General features: G+C 39.8%; 1 protein-coding gene across 1 annotated transcript in view; it reads left to right on the top strand.

Moving 5' to 3' along the window:
- Window positions 1–3687: 3687 nt before the first annotated feature.
- LOC106876471 (endophilin-A-like) overlaps window positions 3688–11348 on the top strand; it is a gene marked incomplete at its 3' end in the record, with an annotated part of 126129 nt that continues 118468 nt past the window's right edge. Inside the window, exon 1 of the mRNA XM_052973447.1 lies at window positions 3688–5093. Within this exon, the coding sequence (XP_052829407.1) occupies window positions 5049–5093 (45 nt within the window). The remainder of the gene's footprint in view (window positions 5094–11348) is intronic.

Below are 11348 nucleotides of genomic sequence, written 5' to 3' on the forward strand. Positions count from 1 at the left end.
CAGTGGCTTTGTGATGATGTTATTGTTTAACTTCAGTGCTCCTCAATTGAGAAGACCTAAGATCGAAGGACATCTAACCGTGACTATCGATTCTTTTTTTTTTCTCAGGCTTAGTATATCTATAGCTACATTATGCAATGTGCTCTTCTCTGTTTTATGGCGATGGTGACATGATAAGGAGCACTAGAGGGGTGCGGTAGGAACGGTCCGCCCCGGGCGGTACTTTTAAAGGGGCGGCACATTTGAGTCTGTGCTAGGCAATATGTGTTTTTTGTGGGGTCCGGGAGCGGCAAACGTAAGGGCCGTCCGGGTGGCATACACTCTAACTACGCCAGTGATAAGTTAAGATTCTTCATTCTTGAGTTCATGGGAAACATTATCTCGATGTGTCTATGCATTTTCTTCAATGTTTGGGCGTAAGTGTTCCTCGCTTTTTGTACTTGATAGTAGAAAGAGTGGAAAATCCCAATTCACATAGATATGAAGTTAAAAATTGCAGCAAAATTGTAAGAGCCTTTTTAGGAATCAAAACTTATTCATTTTTTATAGAGATCCAGAAAGCTTTAAGTGACAATTCCTTTGAGTGAAGTGGAGTAATGTGAAATAAACTATTTTGCCCAAGAACACAACACACCACCCAACCCAGGAACCGAAAGCACGATCATGCGATCGTGAATGCAACACCTTAAGCACAAGGCCATACGTCTTCACTCGAACGCTTGACTTAATGTTACTCGCAGACACACTCCAACACAGAGACATAGTGCAAAGCTTGTGGAAAACACAGGCTCTCTTAGCTCTTAGATCTTCCAGTCCTGTTAGCAACAGCAACGAGCAACGAACCTTTTATGACGTCCTGATCGTCTGCTCTCCTCTTAGCTCTACTCGGGCCGACTCTCATAACTATCATGCCATCCTGGAACGTGCGGCGCCACGTCCTGCAAGCTCTTCCACTTGGTCTTTTCCTCCTTCCGGCGTCCATTCCCTGACTCTCCTGTCGTAATCGGAACACATCGCCAATTAAATTGTATCCGCCGCGTAGTCAAGACGGCTTGCAAATTTCCCATGCCAGCACTTCTCATCACTTCAAAACTGAACGTAGGCAGCGTCGATGGATCACATGGGAAACCCATTTTTCATACTTGTGCTTGCTGCAGTTGAAGGTTATAACATGTTTTTAAAAAATGGCGGCCGATTTAGCTACCGCACGCGATGGCCAGAACCCGCATTACATCGTTTCTCCAGCCTCTGGGCCACAGACCTGTTGCCAGTTCTCTCTGCCTTTTCTATGGCTACTATTATGGTCTCTGTTCTTCGGAACTGGCTTGTATTACGCCATACCACCAACTTAACCACTTCCGACTCAGCTCTCTCTCTCTCTGCCTTCTTACTACTCATATTGCATCCACTTAGCCTGTCCCCACCCCGACCAGGACCCACACTACTACTACTACTACTACTACTACTACTACTACTACTACTACTACTACTAAATCCAATCCTTCTTTCCTAAGACGTTATCCCTCTGGAATCCCTCTGGAATCCCTTCACTATTCATGCCCCCTCTCTCTCTCTCTCTCTATATATATATATATATGTATATATAGGGAGAATTCACAAAAAATCATAAAAAAAACAAAAGACGAAGACAAGTGGTATAGAAAACAAACAGATGTATTAGTATAACGCTCGGGAAGTGAAAAAGTCTTTAACGTTTCGAGCCTACGCTCTTCCACAGAAAGAAACAAGGAGAGAAAAAAAGGAATGCGCAGTGGCTAGCGATCTATCATATATATATATATATATATATTATTTATTATTTGCATAGATGTAGGCGTGGCTGTGTGGTTAAGGTACTTACTTACCGACAATGTGGTCTTGAGTTCAGTCCCACAGTGAAACACCTTGGTAAAATGTTTTCTACTATAGCCCCGGATACATATTCTGAGTGGATAACATGGTAGACAGAAACAGAGAGAAGCCCACCGCGCGTGTGTGTGTGTGAATCTTTGTCTCTGTGTTGGCGCTGATTGTTTACGTTCCTGTAACCAAGAGGTTCGTCAAAAGATACCGACAGAATTAGAATAAATGACCAGGCTTTGGGTCGATTTGCTTGACTAAACCCTTCGGAGCGGTTTCTCCTAGCATGACCGCAGTCCAATGATTGAAACAAGTAGAGTTTAATCAGAAGAGAAACACGGCAACTCTCACCGGTCTTAGAAAGGTCTGCAAAGGCCACAAGAAAACATCTAACCCTTTGGTCAAGACCAAGCAAGCTGAAAGAGAAAAAAACGAGCTGGCATTGTCATATCTGGAACGCCTTCGATTATCGGTCTACACCACTTATACGTCACCACCACCACCACCACCACCACTACTACTGTGTCAACGCCTTCACCACCGCCTCCGCCTTTTCTCTACAATCATCACCAGCTTCTTTCTGTACGCCATCATCATCTCCATCACGTCCATCATCACCACCACCAGCATCAGCATCACCCGCTCCTTTAATCAATCACATCATTACCATCATCATCAGCAGCAGCAGCAGCGGCAGCAATACCATCACCACCACCAGCACCAGCATCATCGTCGTCGTCATCACCAACAACTAAATGAACACCGTAATGATCGTAAACAACGTTTGCCCCCTCTCTCCTCCCCTTTCGTCTCACCGTACAACATTAAGGGAGTAGCAGCAGGGGAGCAGTGGTAGCAGTAGTAGAACAGCAAGAGTAAAAAGCGAGGAGGAAGGGGAGAGAAAGACACAGAGTATGGAAAGAGAGTGGGTGAGAGAAGCAGCGAGCGTCGGAGTAACAGCGCTGCAGCAAAGAGGAGTAGTAAGAGTAGCTTCGCAAATTCACATACACACACATATATACACCCACGCGCAACCTCATATAGATACACACACACACACACACACACACACCCACGCATATACACGTATACATGCATGCACACATACGCGTGCGAGCAGATGGCAAAAAACGCACACTCACACCACACATGTGTGTTTGAGTGTGAGAACTTACTTTTTCTCACGCGTACCCTCTCTCATATCCATACTCATCTTCTTGCTCTGACACTCACTCATATTCGAGCGTACGCTCTCCTTTTCGTAGACTCTCCCAAATTTAGTCACCCTTCTCTCTATTCGTCACCCTCTCTATTTGTCAGACACATACACACTCACCCTACACTCCTATATTTCCTCTATCTCTCTCTCACTCACTCACACAGTTATTTATATTCTTTCACTCAAACACACTCTTCTTACTCTCACTCTCTCTATTCTTACCTCCCTCACTTTCTCCACACCCCTCTCATATATTCGTACTCTTTCACTCAGACACTTACCGTTCCCTTTGTCACTCCCCCTCTCATATTCATACTCATTCACTGTGACACTCTCTGCTTCCTCTCTCTATATCTCCCTTCCTCTCCCCCCTCTGTCTGTTTCTTACATATAACCCCCTCTCTCACATTCATACTCGTTCACTGTGACACTCTCTGCTTCCACTCTCTCTATCTCCCTTCCTCTCCCCGTCTGTCTGTTTCTTACATATACGCCCCTCTCTCATATTCATACTAATTCACCTAGACTGTCCCCCCTCCCTCTCTCTCTATATTCTTACTCCCCCCTTTCCCCCTCTTTATTCCTCACACACATAACGTTCATTACCTTCCCGCTCACTCATTCATAACCCAATCACTCACTCCCTCTCTTTTTCTACACACATACTCACACTCGCAAACGTATACACGCTCCTACATCTACGCAATCCCATATACACACAGATGTATATGTGCACTCGGCACTTTTATACCTTGGCTTTGGCTAGATCGAATCTTCTTACACGATCTTCTGCTTTAAAATAGTAGATAATATTGGTGGGGGGAAAATAACAGTGAGATATTGATATACTATACACGCACACACACACGCACATATATATGCACTAACATGTCACATATATAAAACTCTATAGATATATATTAATACATAGTTATATATATATATATATATATATATATATATGTAATAAATATTATTATGGTATGCTTTCGTTCTGCGATTTTCTCATTTCTGTCTTTGAATACGAAGACAGAATAGAAACCATCAACAGTGGAACTGATATTGTAAGCAAACAGTACTTTGGTCGGTGAGATTGGCCATTTTCACACATACACATACACGCATACAAACATATACACCCAGTTTATACATATATATATATATGTATATAGATATATATATCCTTCAGATATTTCCACACGGTGTGTTCACGTACAGGCTTGCTACTTGACAAACTAACACACAAACACACACAGGCTCTCGTAGATATCTATAAATTTATATATAGATATTCGTATATATATTTTAATATATATATATATACATAGAGAGAGTGAGAGTGAGTGAGAGAAAGAGCCTCATACATCCATACAAGCATATATAATATATATATATACACACACCCTCGTGAAAGAGCAGGAGTACATTTGCCAGTTTTGTGCGGTGTGTCACCGCTCTCTTACAATTTAATATTTATTTACAGGAACGGTATTAACTTCTAATATATATATCTATTTCTATATATACATAGATTGTCTGTGCATATATATAAATATTTATATATATATATATATATCCATATACACATATATATATATAAATATATATATAACTATTAATAAATTTACATATGTATATGTATAAGCAATACAATATACATTTATCCTGAAAACGGAGGATAAAGACAAATATATATATATATACATATATATAATTATATACACGTATATATATATATCAGCACACACATACATATAGATATATACATATACATGTATAAATGATAGATATATTGCTGTTGTAAGCACCGTAGTTGAAGAAAGGGGTTTATTTACCCGCTAAAACATAGGAGTCCCATATCTACAGCATTCAGATACTATATATATATATATATATAAATTATATATACACATTGTATATATTTATACACACTCCTTAACGCCGTGAAGTTCTTACAAAAATAGGAATCATGTCTTTCGCTGGATTAAGGAAGCAGATTAACAAAGCCAATCAGGTAAGGACCATCACCACTGATTTCCTTTTTTCGCTTTATATACATACATACATACATACATGAACACGTGTACACACACACAGCTGTTTGTACATTGACATCTAACCATATACATACACGACACACGTATATTACACACATGTATATACACGTACGTACACGAAATTATATATGTATACACACATTTTATTTATATATACGTATGAAATTACATACATACATACATACATGCACAAACTCGTGTATACATGTACATAAAGGAAATTATACAAATATCTATCCATCTCTCTCTCTTTCTTTCTCTCTCTCTCATACACACACACATATACATGTATATACGTGTGTATATATGATATGATTTCAAATGATATTTCGAAAATATATTCAAGGAGTAAATATATTCTAAAGGAAGACAAAAAAATCAATCTCGGATTACCAGCTGAGTGATTGGAAACGTGTAATTCAAGCGAACTGTAATTAGGAGTCCTTCATTTATTATGCCTTAAAGAATGCTCTACACATATCGTAATATTTATTGGGTTCTGCAATTTATCATCGTTTCTGGTTGGTGAATCAACAGAAATATCGACCTTTTAGCTCAGATCAAAGTGTGTGTTTGTGTAATATCTATCTATCTATCCATCTATCTATCTATATGTATGCATCTATCTATCTATCTATCTATCTATCTATCTATCTATCTATCTATCTATCTATCTATCCATCATTATGTAAAATACACATATATACATGCTTGAATGAAATAATACACACGTATATTCATATATGTACACACATACACATTTACTAATAATAACCACGAATATATATGTATATATATATATAAAAAACGTATATGTATACATGTTTGAATAATATATATTATGTATATATATGTATATATATATTTGATACACGTGTAGGGAGACTTGACAACAAACGAGTACCTGTATGTACATGTATACATGTTTTCGTCTCAAATTATCTGTGAATATGTATGTGTGTGTATGTGAATACACATGTACGTATACACACACACACACACACACACACACACGCACTAGGATACACGCCTGCATTCCCACATGTCTCCATCTACATATGCACACTCACACACACGCATTTATATATACACATACACATGCATATATATATATGTATATACACATATGTCTATACACACACACACCTACACTTTTACTAATTGCCGATTTGTCCTTGTGTGTTCTATTGATACGTTCGATCCCAATCATTGTACACTACCACTATCATTCTGTTCTGTGGGAACCGTTATTTCACCAGCTGTGGCTTGCTTATTCATCGTTAGTCTACGAAATATATCTGTGTTCGATTTGATCCTTCGACTATCCTATCTATCTATCTATCTATCTATCTATCTATCTTTTCGTGCCTGCCTGCCTGCCTGTCTGTCTAATTAGTGGGATATATGTATATATTACTACAAATATGTATGTGCGTGTGTATAAGATCTTTTCCTATCTATGTATCGATACAAATTTGCCAATAAATATAACGTTTTGTATCTGAAATCTATCTAGCTATACACACATACACAAGACCCAGTAGGTTGCGGCCATGCTGGAGTCCCCAAAATACATTTGCTTAAGTTGATCGTTCGCTATGTTGTCTGTATCAAGAAATTCAGTCGGATGCATTTCGTGCGTTTGTCTTCGAGTTCAAATCCGACTCGAACGATTACTTGTTTAACACCGTCCTTCTAGATTGTGTGTGTGTATGTGTATGCGCGCGAGCACAGACACTATATAACTCACACATGCATGTGTATACATGTATATACAATCACTATACATCAAGCTACACATATCCACATGCTAGAAACTACGCATACACACGTATGCATGCATGTTGTGTGTATGTATATATATATATGTATATATATATATATGATATGGTGTTCTTGGAGAATAGAGTCGATAGTTATCTCGTGCGGCAAAAACTGCAATTTTTTTCGGTTGTGTATATTTTAAGCATTACAGATTACAATTCTGGAAAAGGGTGGGAAATGAAAAAAAGTTTTCCCCTTCCTCCACATTTCAGTTTTGGCTTAATTCTACAGTCCCACCTCCCGTCAGATTTATGTTTTAAACATTTGAGATGAGAATTCTTTAAAAAATATACTCGACTTCTTAAACCCTAAATCTAAAAAAATAAAAAATAGTTAAAAAAAAAATTTTTTTTCGAAAACAGAGTCTCAGAGTTGAAATATTACGTAGAAGCGGGTGAGACAGAAACCTCTTCACCATCCATCCTTATCTTCTTTGCAGAATTGTCATCTAAGATATGGTTAAAGCACGCACACATCCCCAATCCAAGGAAATTACGACTCTATTCTACAGGAACGCAATATATATAATATATATAATTGTATTTTGACTAGTTGAATTTATACTGAAGACTGAGCAGTCCTATTGTGTTGTAATCTATTTTATTTCAATTATTATTTCGTTTTGTAATTGCTTTTTTCTCTAAATACAATCCCAAGTGTTTGTTAGCATTCAGTTGACAGTTTCTTGTCATCCTAGTTCAGTATAGTTTTAATTATTTCATTTTACTGCATCGTCGACGTGGGACGGGTAGCTTCCCGTAGCCCCCGTTATTTATTATTTATTGTTTTTTCAGGACCTCCTAGATTGGAGGCGAGCAGGCAGGCAGGCTGGGAATTATTCTCAAACGAGTTGCTTGGCCCAGGGAACTCTACTAATGGCTAACAGTGTCCGAAGTCCGGGTGGTGAGGGTTAAATCGGGTAGAATGTCAAATCTATCACAACCTACTCTTGCATTCCAAACTCAAAAGAGTCGGAAGAAAAACTACAAGAACACCCCCGTCCATTGCTCTAACGATTCTGGTAATCTATGGTCGTGGACTTGGCAATACTAATTCATTTTATTGACCCCCTCCCCTGCCCTAAAGGATGAAAGACAAAGCTGACATCGGTGGGATTTGAACGCAAAGCTCGTCGAGTATTTTGTCCTGTGCTGTAACGGTTCTTGCCAAGTCACCGAATTTAAATTGCAAGATTCCAACTGAGGATTGTATATATGTGTGTATATGCATGTATGCATGCGCGCTACATTTATACACATACATATATACGAAGACCGATGCCTACATGTAGATAGATATATATATATGTAGATTGACATGCATACGTGTGTATATATATATATAGTCACATGTAAATACGTATATATACACACACACACACACACACACACACATACACTAAACATTGGTTCACACATACATAGACGTGTATGTATATATATATATATATATATATATGTGTGTGTGTGTGTGTGTGTGTTTGTGTGTGTGTGTGTGTGTGTGTGTGTGCATAATCGCTCATACACACACATTAGAGTAGTCTGTGTGTCTCCCTTCAATAAATATCGGTGCGTTTTTTTTTTTTTTTTTTTCACAGAATCTTTTTTCAGTTTTTTTTTGTCTGTTTCGTGTTGTGGCAATATGCGGTAAAGAAAAGGTTCTTTGATAAGCAACCTTGGCATTGGTAAATATAATAAGGCTTATCACCTAACCCCCGACTCTCTAGCACCGACATGCCACTGTTATCCTCCATTTTTCATCACCATCAGCCTTTCACCACCCTCACAGCCACCGTCACCACCACCACCACGGCAGCCACCACCGTCATCATCATCATCACAACCACCAATACAACCACCATCACCATCATCATCATCGTCACGAGCATCACAATCATCACCATCATCACCGCAACTACCATCATTACCACAATTACTGTCACCATCATCATCATCACAACCATCATCATCATCATCACAACCACCATCGCCGTCATCATCAGCACCAGCATCCCCTACGCCTCCACATGGCATTTACATCTCAACAGCGCCACCATCACCGCCACCCATCTCCATCACCACCACCACCACCACCACCACTCTAGCATCTCCCTTCATCCTTACAATCCTCCTCCTCCTCCTCCTCCACACCCTCTATCGCCCTCCACTCGTCATTTGCAACTCAAGGCTCCTCTCAACCACCCCACACCACCTTCGCCTTTGTACCCCTTTTTTCTCCCCCCCCTCTAAACGAAGGGCGTCTGGGTGGGAGCAGAATGGGTTTTTTTTTATGTGATGGAGAGAGTCTCCTGATTTACTTTGTCGCCGTTTTTTCCTTCCCTCATTTCCTTTCCCCCCGCATCATCATCATCATCATCATACCACCACCACCACCATACCGCCATCTTTCGAGTACACTCTCCTCCCACTCCCCCACCCTCACCCCCATCCACCTTCCGCTGCCAACTTATTTCGCTGCCTTCGTTTTTTTTAATTGCTAACATGTATTCAAACATTCGCCGCCTTCGTCATCACCATCATCATCATCATCATCATCATCATCATCACTGTTCTTCTATTCAACACATCATCATCATCATCATCATCATCATCATCATCATCATCACTCTTGTATTCAAGCATCGTCGTCGTTGTCATAGTCTTCGTCATCGTCACCACCAGCATCACCACCTCCACCACCACCACCACCATCATCATCATCATCATCATCATCATCACCATCATCATCATCATCATCGTCGTCATCATCTCTGAGGCGTGGATTGGCAGAGTGAGTTGGGTGTCGGGCAAAATATGACTTTAACAGCGGTAATGTTATTTCGTTCCTTCCCCTCTGTACGTTCTGAGTTCAAATCATACCGAAATCAACTTTGCATGTTTTTTTTTCTCTTAATATATATATATATATATTATCTTCGAAACGTCAGGTTAGAATAGAGGCAGCTGATGAAGGAATATTCCAAGTGGCTTTCCGTTTTCCTGTGTTCGTTCCGTTGTCTGTAGTTCATTGTTCTAACGTCCTGTACCCTGATATGCATATATATACACATGTAGATGTAAATATGTACATATATGTGTGTATACATGTATATATATTCTTTGTATTATATATATACGTATATTTTATATTGTTCGTCCTACCGAACGAAGATCGATCAAATAAAAAAGTATTTAGTCAAGTGCTACTAGCATTGATTTAATATTTCTATAATGCATCCTAGATGGGAATAAAATTAAAATACTCGAGAGATGATCATCGTCAGCAGCATCGTCACCATCATAATCATAACGAACTTCAGTGTCCTCCTTCTCCACCTCCTTCCTTTCATCATCATCATCATCATCATCAACATCAGTAGTACACTGAACATACGAACACCATATCATTATTACAACCGCCAACGTGCGGTCACCATCACCAATTATCAATGAACAAGCCTGTACGCATATCGCCCGATCTGCTAGAAATAGCAGCCTAGCATCTTTGAAGACAGTCGTCTTCAAGAGAGAGAGTGAGCGGAAAAAAAGGTGAAGGTCACATTTTATATAATACATGCAGTTTTAGATGCCCCTAAAGGGACATGGTGGTCGTGGCTGGAACGCCTTTGGATATAAGTCAGAGAAATCTCACCTGGGGTTGAATAACACACCACCAACACCACCACCACCACCATCATTGCCACCGCCGCCAGCAACAGTAATAATTATGACTAACCATTGCTACGACCATCACAACCACTATCATCACCATCATCAGTAGAAGCATCATCATTATTAACATCACCGGTATCTTCGACGCCACCACCACCACCACCACCATCATTATCAATACCTCCATCGACATCGTCGCCATCATATGCATAAGGCTGGGTATTCACTTCCGTCACCTCCATCACGCTAGCCAGCCAGCCAGCCAGCCAGCATCAGTGTTTCGTACCACCTGCCTCATCATCATCATCATCATCATCATCAATTACTACAGCAACATTAGTATCGTCACTACCACCACCATCGTCATCATCATTTCCTCATCTTTTCTCAGCATCACTTAATAAACACGCCCTCACTACCGTTACCATTGTCACCATCAACATTGAGGCTTTTATACAAGCCGACGAGGAAAACCCTAAGTAGTCATTTGACCTGCTAGAAGCAGCAGACAAATGCCCTCTCTCCCCCTACTCCATCTCCTATCACTTTCTCATTGGCGAGCTGGCAGAATCGTTACCACGCCGGCATTTCATTCTTTCGGGGTTCGGTAAAATAAAGTTCCAATTAATATAATCGTTTAGCATCCAAATTTCAGGCCTCGTGCCTGTTAATAAAAAGCAATTTTTAAAATAAAGGCGGTGAACTGGCAAAATTACT

This window comes from Octopus bimaculoides, chromosome 15 (assembly GCF_001194135.2).
Source record: "Octopus bimaculoides isolate UCB-OBI-ISO-001 chromosome 15, ASM119413v2, whole genome shotgun sequence".
NCBI classification, from domain to species: Eukaryota; Metazoa; Mollusca; class Cephalopoda; order Octopoda; family Octopodidae; genus Octopus; species Octopus bimaculoides.